Consider the following 19995-nt stretch of genomic DNA (forward strand, 5'->3'; position numbering starts at 1 on the left):
TGTATTCTTAAGTTGGTATTTGTGAATAGTTTAAAACTCAAATACTCTCTCCAGCTAGCAATTTCTGGTCCAAATTTGTCTTCATCTACCTTTTGAGGAGTTTTAAGAAGAAAGAGTTGCTGGTTTTGCAGGGCACCACCAATTGGGCTGGATTCTGCTCAATCTTCTCTTTTAAGAGGTAAGAATGGCACTTAAAACACTACATTAAGCATGGAAAAGAGCTCGTTTGAAGTGTTTCACTGCTGAATATCTCTACGTAAAATATAATTTATGCTAAACTTCAAATCCCAGTTCTTTTTTATTTTATCTGTTTTAGTTTATTTTATTTTCCCAATGTTATGACTATGGTTATGTTTGCAGAGCTTGCTCCACTTGGGCTTCAGTGACTGATAGTTTGCAACCTACAATTATTTTGAATTGATGGTCATTTTCTAGCCCTTGAATTTTCAGTGCTTTTCCCTTAATGCTGCTTCGATATATGCTTCCAATGACTAAAGCATTCAAGCATCAGGCATTCATATTTCTTCTTGTAGTTTTACTCTTAATCAATCAATCAGAGCAACTACAATCCTGCCAGACTCGTACCCTCTTAAGACTTCAGCTGCTTCTGAATTATCCTGATGTTTTAAGTAGCTGGAATAGTTCTGTTGACTTCTGCAATGCTTGACCTACGTCTCAAGTAACCGTTGTATGCTATGAAGAAAGCATAACTCAGTTGCATATAACTGGAAATAAAGGAACCCTTCGTTAACTAGAAGCTTTTCCATGGATTCCTTTGTCACAACACTTGTTAAGCTTCCTGATTTGAGAGTCCTCACATTGGTCTCTCTTGGTTTACGGGGGCCTTTGCCTGGTAAAATTGCCCGCTTGTCGTCTTTAGAAATACTTAATATGACTTCAAATTTACTATAATGGAACCATCCCTCAGGAGCTTTCTTCTGTAATCGGCCTTCAGACACTCATACTTGATGAGAACATGTTCTCCGGTCAGTTGCCTGATTGGCTAGGTTCATTTCCGGTTTTGACTGTTTTGAATTTGAGAAGTAATTTCTTTAATGGAACTTTGCCCGGTTCTTTTAGCATGTTGGAAAATCTTAGAGTTCTTGCACTTTCAAATAATCACTTCCAAGGAGAATTGCCTGATCTTAGTGGTTTGACAAATCTTCAAGAGCTTGATCTCGAAGATAATGCCTTTGGACCTCAATTTCCTCAGCTAGGCAACAAGTTAGTCCGCCTTGTATTGGGAAAGAACACGTTTAGATCCGGCATTCCTCCTGAACTTACCAACTTTAATGGCTAGACCTGTCATTCAATAGATTTGTTGGGCCATTTCCTCTGTCATTGTTATCCCTCCCTTCTATTACTTACTTGAATATTGCAGTCAACAAACTCACTGGGATGCTGTTCGGAAATAGTTCTTGCAACGCGGAACTTAAGTTTTTGGATTTGTCCTCGAATCTTTTGACTGGAAACTTGCCTAGCTGTCTTTCAGATTCTAAAGAAATGGTTTTCATTTATATGCAAAACTGCCTCACAAATGGAAAAGAAAACCAACATCCACTTACCTTCTGTCAGAATGAAACCTTAGCTGTGGGAATCTTACCTCAGCGTAAGACATCGAATCTCTCGAATGTCTCTCTTGCATTTGGCATAACTGGAGGAATCATTGGCGGAATAGTAGTTATGGGCCTCATTTTCATATTTATTAGGAGATTGAATGCAGATATGACAATCAATAGACCCACTACAAGTAGGAATGGCAACTGGTCAGGTTCGGGCGGGTTTTGCTCGTCCCGTCCCTGAACCCAAAATGAATCCCCATCCCCGACCCCGACCTGATCTTCGACGGGTTTTTTATCGGAACGCCCCGTCGAAGATTTTTTTTTGCCCCGTCCCCGAATCCGACCCAAAATATTATACACAAGTCCGAACCCGAACTCAAAAATATTTTATATATAATTAATATAAAAATATAAAATATTATATATATAATTAATATAAAAAATATAAAATATTATATATATATAATCGGGGCGGGTCGGGGCAGGGATACATTGCCCCGAACCCGACCCGAAAAAATCTCCGAACCCAAACCCGACCCGATATCATTCAACTCAACCTGACCCGAACTTGACCGGGTTTCGGGTTTTTTCCGTCGGATTCAGGTCATACTACCATCCCTAACTACAAGATTGATTACAGAGAAAGCATCAATTGCATACACATCAAAGTTTCTATCCGATGCAAGTAGGGCTTCTATCGATCTCTCTTTCTGTAGTTATCAACAATGATTCCAATCTAACAATATGATTTGTGACTACATGAAGGGTACATATCTCAAACAATGAAGCTGGGAGCACTCGGACTTCCAACTTATCGAACCTTCTCACTAGAAGATCTTGAGGATGCTACGAACAACTTCGACACAACTGCTTTCATGGGTGAAGGTTCTCGAGGGAAGGTATGTGATATGCTTAACTTTCTCTTGATACATTTTCCTTGAAGCAGTAAATTTACTCCCATGATTTTCTCCAACTATGAGCTTCATGAAGTTCTATTTTTTGGTTGCATTTTTATCCATTATCTAAATCCAAAATAACAGAACATTTCCTTTGTAAAATCCTTTTTATCCAGAACTCCTTTGTAAAATGTTTTAGCTCATTGCTTTTACGATTTCAGATGTATAGGAGTCGTTTGAGAGATGGAACCTTTGTGGCCATCAGATGCCTCAAAATGAAGGAAAGCCATAGCACTCAAAGCTTTATGCACCATGTAGGGCTGATTTCAAAATTAAGATATCGCCATTTAGCCAGTGCTCTTGGTCACTACTTTGAGTGCTACTTGGATGACTCGAGTGTAAGCCGAATATTTCTCATCTTTGAATACGTACCAAATGGCACTCTTAGGAGCTGGATATCTGGTAATTCTGAACATCGTTAAAAATTTTATAGACAGACCATTGTTCTCTGCATCTTAAAGTGACCAGACATGCATGGATCATCCTCTATAGAAACATCTCTAGTGTTTGTTCTTTGACCATATGAATTCATTTTTAACCTTTTGATCATTTACGTGGATACAAGTATACGTCCAACACGGGCACATTTAATTTTTTTACCGTGTTTTCCCATATATTTGGAAGACCTTTAGAAGGGTACGTCCCTATACCCATGCAGTGCATGAATACTTCGAAAAACAAAGAGTCGGAGCAACATAATTTTAAGTTTGAAAAGAAAAAGAAATGTTTAGCTTGGTTATTAAATAAGTGATTGGTTCACGAAAATAGCATCCTATCTATTTCGTACGGAGAGATAAATTAACCATTTTGTTTTCCTGACATCCATCCCGAAATACCTGAATATGTACTTCATCACTTTAATTCTTCACCTTGAATGGTTTGTCATAACTGGCATTCTGGTTGGCAGAAGGACATGCCGAAAGATCACTTACATGGCCACAACGCATATCCGCTGCGATAGGGATCTCAAAGGGCCTCCAATTTTTGCACACAGGGATTGTACCCGGTGTGTACTCGAATAAAGGACAAAGTCTTCATTTTCCTTTTTAGAAAAATTGTAGCAAATATTTCACTCTGTATGGACTTTTTGCTTCCTTGAAATCAATGTTGTGGGATAATATTATCACTACTTGTTCTAGCAGGTAGGTCACAGAACTGCTGCTCTAACCAAAGATCAGAGTCATAGTTCAAGGTTTGTAATGACATCCTTTATGATACTGAAATCATACGGTAATGAGCAGATATTTTGATGCTTATGTTCTAATTTTTCATTTGTGAAAGTACCCATTTGGAATGCATATCTAACATGGGTATCAGTATGATCCTCCAAAGGCCCCCTAAATACATATCCACGTCGGACTCACACTCTTATCTGGCATTCATATTTGAGTCCGAGTAATATAGACAGCCAGTTAGATTCTAATAAACAAGTGTCATTATTGTATTTATCAGTATATGATTTATTTAAAGGTGAAACTCATGCAAAGAAAATACATAGCATTACTTTCAAAAGAATTTTCAATATATATCATGGATTCAAAGCGTTACTTGTCTTTTTTTTAAAGTTATTATATGGGAAACCTACCCCTATCCGAGTCCGGGAAACGTAGGATGATCTGAAGTATGATGTTCGGCTAAACTGTTGCCTTTGGTTTTTGTTACATCACAGGGTAAATTATGAAGATAAGGTTGATGTCCATGATTTTGGAGTGATTTTACTAGAAATGATTCTGGGGAGGCCATCAAAATCCAGGAATGAAGTTCAAATCCTTAAAAATCAGGTAAATCACAGTCTTAGCCATGTTATAATTGTGAGTTCCAAGTTTCTTTTCCATTTCCTTTCATTTCTCATCACAACAGTAAAATAAAATATGGCACGCTCGTACAAGTATGATACTCATTAAAAGAGGTCAGCCAATGGGTTGTAATAATCATTCAAGGGGCCAAAAAAGAGGAAGCAGACACCTTTTTATTTCCTTTTCACCGTTTTTCATTCTCGTACTATCCTGTTCAGTTACAAGAAGTCGTAGCAACCGATGATGAAACTAGAAGAAGCATAGCTGATCCAGAAGTTCAGACATCTTGCTCTGATCAGTCATTGAAAACGATGATGGAAATTTTTGTCCGATGTTTGCTAACGGACCCTTCTGAGAGACCTTCCGTTGAGGATGTGCTGTGGAACTTGCAATTTGCTCAAGTCCAGGATGCGTGGCGGGGAGTTTCCCGGAGCAGTTCTCCCAACGGCTCTCCTTCCCAACCTGCACACCTCCATGTTGCCTTCCATTAGTGCTAACTTTCAGGTATTTCTACGTGTCGAATTTTTGTTATCATGCTGTTGAGTTCATTTATTGAAGTGATTTTAGACTTTGTCAATGTGAATTTGGAATATCTGATCTGTGTTTAACAACTGATAATCACTAGTTGTTTATGATTCAACTATTGTTTCCCTCTTATTTTTAGAGTAAACACACATTATGCTACTCATATTTGGGCGGGAATGTCCGAAAGAAAGTATGTTTGATCTTTTCTAGGGGTTTTCATGTATTTGAAGAATCTTAAGAGGGTCATATTCCCATGCTCATGCTCGAGTATATGTCGGACATGGATGTCAAAAACGACTACTTACCCGAAAAAAGAAGAGTTCGAACCACATAGATTCATTACTTTACTATCTTACAGTTTCCCAGTTTTCATGGTGTTACAGCTCTCGACTTCATATTCTAATAACTGTTTTTCTTTTTATTATTTCTTCACTGAATGTCTTAAGCTGGTCGGACTGCAAGTCGGTACTCTAATTCGATGCGTATGTCCACGTTTAAATAAATCTATCATTCATTCATCCATCTTGCAAGTGAAGGAAGTGTGGAAACTCAAATATAGTAGGATCAATTATTTTGGAATAATCGAATCACCCAACTTAACACTTCCTTTACTTTGCATGCAACATCTGAAAACATAAAATCTTGTATGCAGGATACGGTAAGCACAAGAGGAACCCTTGTATTTGTTTGGGAGGATAGAGATGATGGTCAGAGAAACATTTAATCCAATGGTTACGTATAAAACACGAAAGTTTTCGAATTTAGACATCGAATTAACACTGATCCTTCCTATCAAGCAATGACTAGGAAAATTTATTCTTCTACTCATGTGATAGTCAATGCATATATATAGTTACTTGAAAATGCTGTAAATTTCTTAACCGAATTGTCTATGCTTTGTTTTTCTTGTGTTTGGTTTGATTTACTCTTAATATCCGGAATATAAAAGTACCATCTTTCAAATAATTACACAAGTTTGTATCAAAACTGATCTCAGGTAATTAAATATGTATTTGGGTTATGTATTTGCAAATTATTCAGTTTAATCATTTTTTAATCGAATTTGAGCAGCTCGAGTTATATAATGAGTCACCCACCAATAACATTTTCTACTGTTTAACACTCGTACTAGAATTTAAATGATATAGTACCACGATAGATAGTCCGATGGCTTCTGTAATAAATAGTGGAAAAAATTAAGAAAACAATTTTAACGTGGTTGGGTATTTTTAAGAGAAAATATATGTTAATAGTTTAAATATAATAATTAACGATATTTACTATTTGAACTAACAAATTAAATTATAAACGTAAATGCTCAACTTATGTTAGTTAAAATATAAGAATGAAATATTTAACTTGAACATAGTAGAAGAACTAAAACTAAAATTTGACCAATTATAATTTGTTCAAAATCTAAATGCAAATTTACGCGACGCGTAAGTGACTCGTAGACAAAGGCGTATATATTATACATAAAAGCTTGAAGAAACCGCGCTTAGCTTTGAAGTTTTATTTTCTTGTTATTTCCCCCCTTTTCACTCAAAATCAGAGTGAAGGACAGCGAGATAGAGGCGGAAAACTGCCCGCTAGACAAAGATGCCCATATCTTCTTCTTCCTCTTCGCTTCTGTTGTTTTTGTTATCTTTGTTCTTCCTTTCATATGCTTCTCACGTGATCTCCAACTTCAAAGGTATGCCTTTCTTCACATTCCCTTTTTCCTCTATTCCTGTTGGGGTTTACTTTCAATTTTGTTTTTGGGTTTTGGGAATTAGATTTTTGTATGGTCGCTGGTAAAAACGAGGGGAAAAGAGAAAAGAAATTATCGACTTTAGTTTGAGTTTTTCTTTCATTTTAATGAGCTATTCTTCACTGTTTGGTTTTGAATATCTGATTCCCGATGCTCCCAGATGTTTGTTTCCCCAGAAAACATGAAGTTGAATTGGCCAAGGGTTTAGGGTTTTTGAAAAATTACCCGTTACACTATTCTTTGGCTTCTTGAGAAAAGTGAACCTAAAATTTATGCTTAGAAGTATTACTTTTTTCCTTATTGGATTCAGATTATAATCTGTTAGTATTTGGGTTTTTTCAATGTGAAAAATAAAATGGGGTTGTTTTGTCATATACAAACTATTATTATTATTATTATTATTATTATTATTATTGTTAGCTTTCAATTAAAAAATGTTATTAAAAATATCAGAATAAATCCTAGAGGCAGCTTTAATTAATAGTCTTTCATTTCATTTATTAATGTATGCTTTCCTTAATAAAAATATATTCTTTTGATTAGGTTAATAAAAGTATTAGATATGCCATATGGGGGATACTATTTATTGCTTGGAGTTTTTGTAGCTATTGGATGATTTTAGTGATAAATAAATGTATGAATTCAGTGATGAGATGATACGATAATTTACAAAATGAGCTCTATCAACGTGTCATTTAGTGTTACCTTATAGAAAGTATTTTATGCAATTTGTAAATCCTGGTTGGATGTGAAATTATGTCTGTAACTTGACCAGAATTTATAATGATGACTTTGCTCCATGTTTTTCTGTTTTCTCTTGCACTCATACTGTGGTTTTGTCTGGTGGTGTATTCAACTAATGTAGGTTTGAAGTGGGCAGGTATAGATTTGGAAAGTCCAGCAATAGATGTCACGCCAACTCCTCTTTCCAGGCATTCATCTGTTCGTGGTTCCAAAGATTTTCTGTTATGTGATCGAGTTCAAGTTTCTGGTCTCTCAAGATTGAAGCTTGGGAGTTATGCCAGTTCTTTTCGGGTTACTCTGGCTCCATCTGTCTTGATACTGGAGAGATCACACAGCAAAATACAAATTTGTTTTCATAGGTAATTCTAGGCTCTCAATCTATTATTGTTTGGGCTTTATGTTTCTCCTGCATGCTTCTTGCCTCTGACTCACCACACCTATAGAAAAAACCCGTAGGCAATGCAAAGCACACTTCAACGTGTTGTTTTAACTCTCTGATCCTGACTGATAAACTATTGTAGGAATGCTTCACTGGGATTATGCAAGTGTGGGGATGGTGATTGGAAGGCATTGCAAAAGGGAATATGGCACACTGTCATGTCCCCTTATGATGATAGATATATTGACGTGAAGTTTCTTGGTGATGTGTCTGGCTCTGTCACAGTTTCTGTTGAAGAAGGTATTGTTATTTGCTAACTTTAAAAGAGAATATATTTCTTTCTATGGTGATTGTTAATAACTGTTTAGGTTTAACCTTGATTCATTTACTGTTTTTGCAGATTTTCAGCGATGGCGGCTTATGTTTCTAGCTTTAGGATTTGTTTTGTTATTGTTGGCACCATTTATCAGCAAGTGGGTTCCTTTTTACTACAGCACTTCAATGGCTATTGGCGTTTTTCTTGTCATTATAATCCTTCTGTTTCAGGAATTTTGCTTTTCATCCGCAAATTTTTTCTCTCTTTTCAACAGTACCTTCTTTTGCTTATTTTTTCCCAATTCCAAGTGTATTATATATATTACAAATTACTTCTAGTTATTGATTTCCAGAAATATACATTTAATTCATCCAATGCCTGAGATACCCGTCTTAACTTCTGCTTTTCACTGTGTTTTCTCCAAGCAGGGAATGAAATTGTTGCCAACAGGAAGGAAAAGTGCTTTCTATATAACTCTATATGGATCGGTGGTGAGTCTTTCTTTTCATTTATTGATTAAATAATGTTTTATTTTGGCTGTGCTGAAACTTACTTTTCATAAAAAAAAAATCAGTTGGGAGCTGGATCTTTCTTTTACATCAATTCTCTGTGCTCATAAATTCAATTCTTGTCAATTTTGGGGTGAGCAAAGAGATGCATAATCCTGTAAGTCCTCAACTTCTCCTCATTGATTTTCCATCTTTTCCCCTCATTGGAGTTGATTTTTTCATTGCATGCTATTTATTATAGCTCCCTTTCCTCGTTGTTCCTTGAAAGAAAAGTATATTAGTTTACGATTTTCGTAAACATGATTATTATTCTATAAGGATTTGTTTGTAGTTACCGTCTTCCCTTTTCCTCAAGAAAGATGATGTTATTTCAAAGTTGATCAAGTTTTTCTTTTTCTCCCTGTTACAGGTTGCAATATTTGTATTGGTTGGAATTGTCCTCTCAGGAGCGGCGTTGGGGTACTGGATTGTAAGAAAATTCGTGATAAAAGATGGACTCATTGATGTTGGTGTTGCCCAGTTTGTAAAATGGGCCATGCGTATCGTTTCAACTACCTTCATTTTCTGGGTATGCTTCTACCACTGATAGAGTATGCTTTTTAAAAAGAAAATGTACTTGCATATGGAATGGGGTATGACCCTCCTATGATCCTTCCAATGCATGAATAACTTACAAATAAAAAAGAAACGTACATTTGTTAGACAAACTGTATCCAACGCTTGGGCTACCTTTTATCATATCAACCCAGCCATTTTCACCTGCTTGATATCTAAGTAAAGGTACATGCATACCATCTGCTGGGTTAGCTTATATAGAGACAAATAAGTTCCCTTAAGATTGAAGGGTTATCAACATTTACCCCGTTACAGATTTGAAGTAGCCCCTTAGCAGAAGTCATTGTTAGACTATTTCTATTTGTGATTTCATTACACAAGGTGTATTAATATCCATGTTTTATTTTCCTTGTGTTGCACTCTTTTACTCTCTCCAGAGCACTCTTGATACTCTGTTGGCAATGTTGGCGTTGGCTTCTTGCTCAGCTATATGTTCTCTGATCACATCAACAAGAAGGAAGGGTCACGAGTAAGTTAAACATTTCTCCCTTCAAAATTTCATGTTTAGTATACATATATATGCCAGAAGAAAATGTCTGCTGTTAATGTCTTCGCCATGCAATCAGTGTTAAAAGTTTGGTTCATTTCAATAAAGCCACATAACAAATATATGAAAGACTGCCCGAGTTTCCATTTACAATTTTGATTTATTTGAACCATGTGTTTTTGTTTATGCAGGCAACATCAGTGTTTCGAGGACCAGAGTTCTTGGCTGCACCGGTCAAGGCAGAGACCACTTATGCAAGGTCGTGCTGAATTTTTAAGCTGGTCGCCAAGAACATATCCTAACCAGAAGATGTGGAATGGTTCGAAGACTGCACCAGCATGGACTAACTCTCCCGTTTATACTCAACTTGCTGAAGGCGCTATAGATCATCAAGATTACTATTCAACCTTTCGCAAGACACACAACCGGAAGAAATTCACAAAGCAAGAATGGGAAGACTTCAGTCGAGAATCCACCCGGGAAGCTATGGCGGAGTTGTTAGTGTCACCAGAATTCACAGATTGGATGATTGAGCATGCTGAGAGGATAAAACTGCTTCCATGTGATGATAGTTCAGATGAATCAGTGGGAAGTAAATCAGGTTCAGACAATGAAGATGAAGAACGCTACAGCCCCTTCAGATTATTTGGCTTGTAGGAACTCGGTAGAATTGTTCACCAAGTAGTATATTTTTGACGTAGGTATGGATGTATCATTGTGTATGATCCCTCCCAATGTAGGAAATTTAACCCTTAGATTTAGGATTCATTCTTATACAGTTCGTTTTGTACGAGTAAATTGATTGCCTTGTGTGAATTTTCTGAAAATAAATTCTAACCATTTGAATGTGGTAGCAGAAAGCTTGTATTGGATGGAAGTAATTTTGCATAATGTCCATATTTGTTTCATTTTATTATCTTTTTAACCTGCATTGCTTTATTATATTTTCCTAACTTTCAAATAAAAATATATTTTTGCTCATTTTTAATTATGCATGATGTTAAAATTTCGACTTCACTCTTTTCAATTTATTTAGAGGCTTATATATGGATTCAAAAAAAGGTTTATATATACTAATAATTGGTTGGTCTAGTGATACAATGTACTATGTTCCTTAAGCAAGGCTAATGGTTTAAACTTTTACGTTTGCGAATGAAGTAAACTGGGTTGTGAGAGTTATTTTTGCCTCTACATTACTTGATCTGAATTTGTCGATCAATAGATTATATACTAATAATTAATTAAAAAAATCCTTATATATAATAAATTGGTTATGCCAAATTAAACAAATATAAGTGTTCAAGTAAAATATTATCTAGACTGAACTTTTGTTTTAAAATTTATTCAGAAAATTGTAATATTTTTAATATTTATACTACTTGTAAAACATATACAAATTTTTATCTATGAGAACATTGTACAAAATTGTAAAACTTTTAATTTTTCTAACTAGTTTTTGGTGGAACTTTTTAATGAATAATAAATTTAAAAATATCGGATTAACTGTCAATAAAATTTATTTTTTTTAAAAAAAAAATCGATAAAATATTATATACTATAAAATGTTAATTAGATGACATTTTTATTATTATGATATGTACTAAACCGTAATTTCAAATACACTTAGAGATAATTGTTTTTTAATTTAAAATTAAAAATATTTTATATATTTATGAAATTAATTCAAGAAAAAAATGTAACCATTCCCGACAGGAAGCTATTGGTCGATTATTCAGCGTACGGGCAGCGGACAATTTATTTATGAGAAAATAATTTCAGTGACAAAAAATCCTAGATAATATACGATTTTGATCAATTTTTTTTGGATTTGCGAAAATGACCAACAAAATCGTAATGCGATCTCCACTATCGCAAATTCGCGTTGCGATAGTTGAAAATCGCGTTGCGATAGTATCCGCGCGGACGTGTCGAAGACACGTATTACCACGACCACGACCACGACCACGACCACGACCACGACCACGACCACGACCACGACCACGACCACGACCACGACCACGACCACGACCACGACCACGACCACGACCACGAGACGAGACGAGACGAGACGAGACGAGACGAGACGGACGGCGGCGGCGGCGGTGCGCGAGAGTCCCCCTTGTTCTCTATCACTCAACAAGGAAGTGGGAAAGCCAAGCCTTAAATACCATTCCCAATAGTATTTTCAATACAATGTGGGATTGAGCATTACCAACACTTGTTTCCAATACAATGTGATTATTCATGAAACAATTAACAATCATGCACCTTAAAACAACTGAATCAGCAATCAATTGCATTAGTATTATACGATTAAATATGTCATAATTAAAAGTCAATCTACAATCAATCGCGATTATTGTAATTTTAAACAAAACATTCAAAAATAATATCACTATTTAAGGCTCAATCCCACATAGTATTAGGAACAAGTGTTGTAATGCTCAAATCCCACATAGTATTGGAAACACTATTGGGAATTGTATTTAAGGCTTGGCTTTTCCACTTCCTTGTTGAGTGATAGAGAACAAGGGAGACTCTCGCGCGCCGCCGCCGTCCGTCTCGTCTCGGGTCGGGTCGTGGTCGTGGTCGTGGTCATACGTGTCTTCGACACGTCCACGCGGATACTATCTTTTTAGAGAAAATTCTTAAAAAACAAAATCTTTTTTTTAACTATCACAACGAATTTGGAAAATCGCAACGACAACTGTAGACTATCGCAACGACAACTGTAGACTATCGCAACGCGAAATGGAAAATCGCAACGCGATTTTCAACTATCGTAACGCGAAATGAAAAATCGCAACTCGAATTTTAACTATCGCAACGCGAAATGGAAAATCGCAACGCGATTTTCAACTATCGCAATGCGACATGGACGCGATTTTCAACTATCGCAACGCGAAATGCAACGCGAATTTGCGATAGTGAAAATCGCAATACGAATTAGAGATTGCATTGCTATTTTATTGGTCATTTTCACAAATTCAAAAAAAGTTGGTCAAAATCGTATATTATCTCGGATTTTTGGTTATTTTCTCTTTCTTTATTCCTATAAAATGCCAAATCATTTCATTCTGTCAAAACAAAAAACCTACCGAAAAGATCAACGAAGCTCTCTCTTCTCAAATCTGCCTGCTTAGATACCCTTCTATTATCCAACGTCAAAACAATGGTTTATTGAACCAAATTTTGTTTTTTGAAAGGGTTCAGGAGGCAGATTTTTCTTTTCTTCTAATATGTTGTACATAAATATTAAGTTTTTTAATGGAAAAACTAAAATTTTTGAATTGCCATTGATTCAATCTTTTTATCTTTAATTATTTGGGATATTTGATAAAATTTGGGGGAATCTGCAATGGGTGTTTCGGTTGGTTCCCAGAAAGAATGTTTCGGTTCTTTATGGGGTGGTTTAAGGGGTTTGATGAGAAGAAAACAGGTAGATTCTGCCCATTCCAAGCCTTTGAATCATCATAATTTGGCTAAAGTGTTGACCGTTTCTCATCTCATAGCAGTTGGTAATAGTTTATTTCTTATTTTCTTTTTAGTTTATTGAGGAATAAAAAATTAACCTTGGATTTTTTTCGTCGAGGAAAATTTGATATTGGATTTACGTTTGGTTTCATGTTTTTAGCATTTTTTTTGTTGGGGGGGATTCGATACTGGATTTGTGTTTTTTTAATCTGTTTTTAACGCTTGGTTTAAATTTTATTCTGCTTCTTCGAGGGGAATTTTTATCTTCGTTTTGTGTTCCCTGTTTTTTTACCCTATAGGCTATAGCAAAATAAATATAAAATTATTTCTATAATTTTTTGTTATCTTTTAGGGAATTTTGATCTTTTTTAGTGTTATATATTGATTTTACTGGTGTTTTTTGAAAATGGGTGTTGATTGTTGTTATTTACACTGTAGTTGTAAATTAATTATCTATGTTGCTTATTTCCCCTTATGGATATATTTTATGCATTGGGTTATTCTTGTTTTTAATTATATTTGGTTTGATTTTATGGAGGGTGACATATGTGACTGTGAGTTCATTTACTTTTAAGGTTATGGGCCTTTTTTGTGTGTGGCTAAAATAGATAGCTTATTCTGAATTTTGGTGGAATGTGATTAGGTGTCGGATCAACAATTAGAGCTGGAGTTTATATTCTTGTTGGAACAGTTGCTAGAGAACATACAGGGCCAGCTCTCATCTTTTCCTTTCTAATTGCTGGAATTGCTGCCGCTCTCTCTGCTTTTTGCTATGCCGAGCATGCGAGTCGTTGCTCTTCTTCTGGCAGTTCCTATCATTATTCATACATTTGTGTCGGCGAAGGGTAATTTCCATGTTTTCTTGATTTATCTTGTACATCTCTTATAGTTGATGTTCTTTGTTCTTGCAACTCGAGCAGCTGATAGTTAATAGTCAAGTGTTGCCTGGTTGGTCGGTTGGGCTATGATACTGGAGTGTACAATTGGTGGATCTGCTGTTGCTCGTGGCGTTTCGCCTAATCTGGTTTAGCAATCTTCCTTGATATTTTTTCCCTTTTCTTTTGCTGGATTTGTTTGGGTCAGAGGAGCAGGGAGCTTCATTCTTTTGTTTTCTATTTACATTTCCCCTCTTTTTTGCATCAAGGCTTTGCTTTTTGGAAGTGAAGATAGGCTTCAATCTCTTCTAGCTCGTCAACATTTTCCCGGACTTGATATTATGGTTGATCCATGTGCTGCAGTTCTAACTCTCATTGTGACTTTGCTCTTGTGCTGTGGAATAAAGGAGGTGCATTCTATCTCCTTCCATTTAAGTTCCTTTTCCATGTGTATGGTTGATACTCATCACGCTTTGCACCATCAAATAAAAAACTTGTTGACATGTCTCCTGCAGAGTGCACTTGCATAAACCATTGCCACGTCTGGAAATGTATTTGCCATGCTTTTCGTCATAATAGCTGGTGGTTACTTGGGTTTCAAGACTGGATGGATCGGATATGAACTTCCTAATGGTTATTTTCCCTTTGGGGTGGATGGAATGCTTGTCGGGTCTGCAACAGTCTTCTTTGCTTATACTGGTTTTGATACAGTTGCTAGCACTACCGAGGAGGTATATAGTTTCTTTTCTTCTGCCTATTTGCCCTTTATTTAGATCTATCTTTTCTGGTGATCTAAGGAGCTTGAAACCATGTAAGACAGGCGAAGAATCCCAAACGTGATTTTCCATTGGATCGCATTATCCCTCGCCATTTTTTGTGGGTTGTACATGCTGGTTTCTGTTGTGATTGTCGGTCTGGTCCCCTATTATGCAATGGATCCTGACACCCCCATCTCTTCTGCATTTGCTGACAATGGGATGCAATGGGCAGCGTGAGTGCTCAGTGCATCCTAAGTGTTTATACTTTTTTTCTAAACCTTTGTACTCAAGGGACCCTATTATTTCAGTACATCATAAGCGTTGGAGCTGTTACTTCCCTTATCTCTACATTGATGGGCTCAACTCTCCCTCAGGTACAAAATCTAAAGATTTGTTAGCATTTGGATTCAATTATGACTTTTTAGTGTTGATATAAACTCGTTGATTACGCGCTTGTGTATATATATTAACATACTTATCATATTCTTACTTATTCTTTTTGAAGATTCTCTAGTGTGTTGTCAGAACTTCAACCTATTCGTCATCTTAACCTGTAGAATAGCACCTTAATCTACATGATTGAGCATAGATATTGATATTTTATTAATATATGTTGATTTACTTAATTGTGTGTTTTTAGCCTCGAATTCTAATGACAATGGCAAGAGGTGGATTGCTGCCACCCTTTTTTTCGGATGTTAACAAAAAAACCCAAGTTCCTGTCAATTGCACGCTGGCAACTGGTATAGTTGCTGCTATCTTGGCATTCTTCATGGATGTTTCACAATTGGCAGGGATGGTAAGTTCATTTCATAACAAAATTCGATACTACATTGTATACATGAACCAGGCACCTCTGGCTCGAGTTTCACATTTATTAGAAGTTCCTTGAATGCATTTGAATGACCTTAGACTTGCCTTTCTTTTGCAAGTTAGTGTGGGAACACTTGTTGCATTTACGATGGTAGCAGTTTCTTTGCTGATACTTAGATATGTCCCACCTTATGAGGTTCCACTTCCGTCATCACTTCAGGATTCGATTGAGTCTTACATGTTAGGACATGATAGGGATGTTCAGGTGATTAGTGGAGAAGACCCGTAGATGAGTTCTTCCGGAGATACTTGTCGGCCTTTGCTTGGAGACAAGAATGTTGCAGTGGATGGTCCCATTGTTGAAAAACAATAAGCTCTATCATGTAGTAAGTTCCCTGCCTTTTCTGTGTAATATTCGTGTCATGGAGGCCCATATCTTTATACTCGTGTCTGAATATGTGTTGGACGAGATTACCTGAAAAACTAAGAGTAGGAGCAATGTAGATTGTTAGTTCCTGAAGTTTGGTTCTCATCTCGTAATTGTTATTTGCAGGTACCCTCAATGAAGAGAACCGAAGGAAAATCGCTGGCTGGACCATAATGTTAGTATGTGTAGCGGCATTTATACTTACATTTTCAGCTTCAAATCTGTGGCTTTCGAGGTAGGCTGATCAAGAAAACACTATTGAACTATATTTATTTAAAAAATAAACAAAAAAATCAATGATAAATGGAGGGATGAAGAAATTTATCATTCTTTAACAATCATTAAGCTTTTCATCATTATCATAAATTAGGGAAAGGAGGGGGAAATTCTTGATACCTTATCAGATACAGAAATTTATTATCCATAAAAATGATGAAGAAAGAGAATGAAAGCCCCTTTTTTCAAGGGTTGGCTGGAGGACATATATTATGTCCCATGTTACTCATACTCGGGTGTGTCGGATACCGGTTTGTGCCCAATGTGATATATGGTTGAATATTCATTTTGTTTATCCTTCTCTTGAATGTTTTTTTTTTCTTCCAAATGAATCTGATTATTTATTTTTTTCATTTGATTCGATGGTCATTGGCACCTTCCTCTAGCCTTCTTCGCTTCACGATGTGTGGTGCCGGTGGCATTCTTCTTCTTGGTGGCTTGATTATTCTCACCTGTATTGATCAGGACAATGAAAGGCATAACTTTGGACATTCAGGAGGTATGCTACATCACTCATATTTCAGTTTGTTGTTTCTCTCCATCCCATTTCGATCATCTTTTATGATTTCATCTATTTATGCAAGATTGGATTTATGACCTGATATATATATATATATATATATATATATATATATATATATATGTGTGTGTGTGTGTGTATGTATTTCAGGTTTCATATGCCCTCTTGTTCCACTCCTGCCAATTGCCAGCATTCTGATCAATTCTACTTGCTCATTAATTTGGGGTAAGTATTAAAGACTATTCTTTATTTCTCTCTTATTTTCACATTGGCATTCTTCTCATATTACGTTGTTTGAAATTGTCAGGGTTGCAACCTGGTTTCGGGTTTCGGTTTGGACAATGGTAGGGGTTTCTGATTTATGCATTCTATGACCGCAGACACTGTTTGCTGCTAAATGCGATCTACGTGCCAAAAGCACACGCGGATGAAATTCATCGCTCCTCCGGGGAGTGTACATAGCGTAATCGAACCCTTGTATTAAAAAAGGAAACAAAATGAAGACTACAGTTTGTAGTACTTATGTTTGTTGGTCAGAGTTCTGAGAAGAATTTTTTAAAACTTAATTTTTTTCTTCTTCAGGATATGGCCTTAAACTTGTTTGTATATCTGCACATATGTCCTTAGGATGAGAGGATTCTGTTGCAAAATGTAAAGAATTATTAGAATGTGAATTGCAGATTTCCATCTTTCTCCCAATAAGTTTATATCTTGTTGGAGAAAAAAATAGCAACTCCAAGTTATTTTCGGTTTCTCTGATATGAGAGTGTTTAGCACAAGTAATTCTTTCTCTTTTTTTCTTCAAGTTTTCCATGCATTTGGATAATTATAGTCATACTTAGCGGCTAATTTTCATTTAGTCCTCTTTTTTCGGGAAATGATCACGTGCGACAGTCTTAATATACTGCTAAAAAAGATATTACCGATTTTGTTATTATTTAAATAAAAAAACGATAAAAAATTACTGGAAAAAATATTATTTTTACCGGCTTTGTTATTTAAATAATAACAAAACCAATAACACTTTTTTTAATTGTATATTAAAGGTGTCGTACTGTAGACTTTTTTTTTCCTCTTATAATTTGGATAACTATAGTCATACCAAACAGACTTAGTGGGATTTGTAAGAATTTCTTAAGGTTTCGAATTCGAGCACTATATATATCAGGAGTATAAACTTTTATTGATAAAAATTTAAAGTCTATGAAAATATATTATCTCTTATTCAAAAAAAATATTTTTAATTAAATTTAATCACATATACTGTGTAGTCTCAAGTAAAATATCTTAACCAACAAACAATCATAGGTGAAATGATAAAAGATTTGTATAAATTAATTGATTTTAGATGTTCACTCTTTTAAGTAATAAATTTTAATTGATTAAGGATAAGAAAATCATTATAAAATATTAATTAATATTTAAAATAATGATTTTTCATATCTTTCTCTAATTAAATTCGTAATCGTTTAACCCATAATACTAAATTAATAGTATAAATTTGTATCTAAATAAATTTTTAACCTTTAATTATACTTCAATGTGTATGTAAAAAATACATAAATCTTCTATAAATAAAAAAGTCATTTAAGTTTGAATGTAATAGAAAAAAATATTTTTTTAAGAAATGTCAAATGATTTTATTATATTTAATCATGTAATACCAATGAGTGTTGGTACAAGTGGTTGAAATTTAAGATTTAAACTTGTATGACTAAGTTCAAATCTTATTATTATTATTTTTAGTGGACAATCTATAAGTTTTTATGTAAATCTTAATTGGATTTTAAATATACCCTGATCCTAAGCCAAAAGAATCACTTCTAACTTACTGTAGCGCGCTCCAGCCCTATGCTACATCTGTCGCTACAGTGAAGAAATGCTACATTTTTTTAATTAAAGTATATTAAATTATAAGATAGATAAAAATACATTGAAATTAGATAAGTAATCATACTAATTTTTTTTTTATAATTTTTCAGATTTTTTTGTATTTTTTTGTATTTTTTTATATTTGTAAAATTAATATTATAATATTTAAATATTATGAATAAAGTAAAGTTGATGGTAATGTAGAGATAACGTTGGAGATGAATTAATGTTTCATCTCTAGAGTAGAGATATAGATGTTATAGAATAAAGATAAAGACTGGAGATTAAAGATGACAACTCAACCTGAATCTGACGAATTTTGACTCAATCTGACCTATTGCCATCCCTACCGGAGATGGCCTTAGGGCGTAAAAAAAATGTAAGTTGATATAACCATCCTGAGAAAAGGAGTTTGCATAAGAAGTTAGTTGCCTAAGGGTCCACCACCTTGTCAGTCTATTCATCACTTATCACACTCGTATACAGTATAGAATTTTTATAGAATTATCTTTATTATGTATATTTTAGCAAATTAAAAATAATTGTATAAAAATATATAATTATTTTTGTTATTTAACCTAAATTTTATATAAAATATATTTAATATATATATATATTTTAAAAAAGTTTTATATCTACATACTTTCATTACTATTTAAAATAATTTTGTGAATTATGAAATATTAAATTAATATAAAATAATAATAAATTTATATCCCTAATAATTATTTATCTAGTTAAAAATACAACAAACGATTCATATGAATAAAATTTATTATTTTATGGATAATATTATCTAATTTGAATTTAAAGAAATGGTGGAAATAGTATTTTCATTATTTGGATTAGAAAGATATTGTGACCGATAATAATCTTTCTCTAATTAAAAATTATTCCAAACCAAACATAAAAATAAAATTCAGAATCTACTCATGTTAAAAAATGTAGAATAAGGTAATTCTTGTAACACCCCTAACTCGTTTCCGACCCGAATATGAGTCTGGGGTGTCACATTGACTTTTCAAACTTTACCACATAAAGAAAAACATGAAAATTTTAAACTTTAATTAAAAAAAATACGTTAATTTACATAAAAAAATATCACAAAATATAAAATCGACCAGAGCATTCGTAATTAACAACTTATTACATGCCAACGCTCTATACACAACCCAAAATACCTACTTTGCCAATTACTTCTAATCTGATCTTTTAGTAGTGATGCTATTCTTGCCACTTCTAGTACTGTTCTTCTTGTTTTCTGGTACCTACGTGTAAATCACTTACACGCTAAGTCATAGACTTAGTGAGGCAATAAATAAACATGTAACTATAGATTCA

At 34.6% G+C, this 19995-nt stretch overlaps 1 protein-coding gene and 2 pseudogenes across 1 annotated transcript; all 3 read left to right on the forward strand.

Annotated features, from left to right (window-relative positions):
* The first annotated feature begins 463 nt into the window (after nucleotides 1-463).
* Nucleotides 464-5545, forward strand: LOC120161966 (annotated as a pseudogene).
* An 878-nt stretch (nucleotides 5546-6423) lies between these two features.
* LOC120161779 lies at nucleotides 6424-10342 on the forward strand. Its single transcript, XM_039171988.1, has 9 exons — nucleotides 6424-6532; nucleotides 7470-7692; nucleotides 7855-8012; nucleotides 8113-8255; nucleotides 8454-8523; nucleotides 8603-8694; nucleotides 8947-9105; nucleotides 9530-9621; nucleotides 9831-10342. Exons 1-9 carry the CDS (start codon nucleotides 6439-6441, stop codon nucleotides 10294-10296), a joined length of 1497 nt encoding a protein of 498 aa, XP_039027919.1. The 5' UTR covers nucleotides 6424-6438; the 3' UTR covers nucleotides 10297-10342.
* A 2586-nt stretch (nucleotides 10343-12928) lies between these two features.
* Nucleotides 12929-17273, forward strand: LOC120161800 (annotated as a pseudogene).
* The last annotated feature ends 2722 nt before the right edge of the window (nucleotides 17274-19995 follow it).

Source organism: Hibiscus syriacus, unplaced genomic scaffold (genome assembly GCF_006381635.1).
Source record: "Hibiscus syriacus cultivar Baekdansim isolate YM2019G1 unplaced genomic scaffold, ASM638163v2 tig00111402_pilon, whole genome shotgun sequence".
Taxonomy (NCBI): Eukaryota; Viridiplantae; Streptophyta; class Magnoliopsida; order Malvales; family Malvaceae; genus Hibiscus; species Hibiscus syriacus.

What these genes read in the sequence shown, in the direction of transcription:
- LOC120161779 (XM_039171988.1), top strand. Translation starts at nt 6,439, where the DNA reads ATGCCCATATCTTCTTCTTCCTCTTCGCTTCTGTTGTTTTTGTTATCT. An exon ending in TCTATATGGATCGGTGGTGA is followed by an intron (nt 8,524 to 8,602) that starts GTCTTTCTTTTC and finishes AAAAAAAATCAG; the next exon opens with TTGGGAGCTGGATCTTTCTT. An exon ending in CAACTACCTTCATTTTCTGG is followed by an intron (nt 9,106 to 9,529) that starts GTATGCTTCTAC and finishes TACTCTCTCCAG; the next exon opens with AGCACTCTTGATACTCTGTT.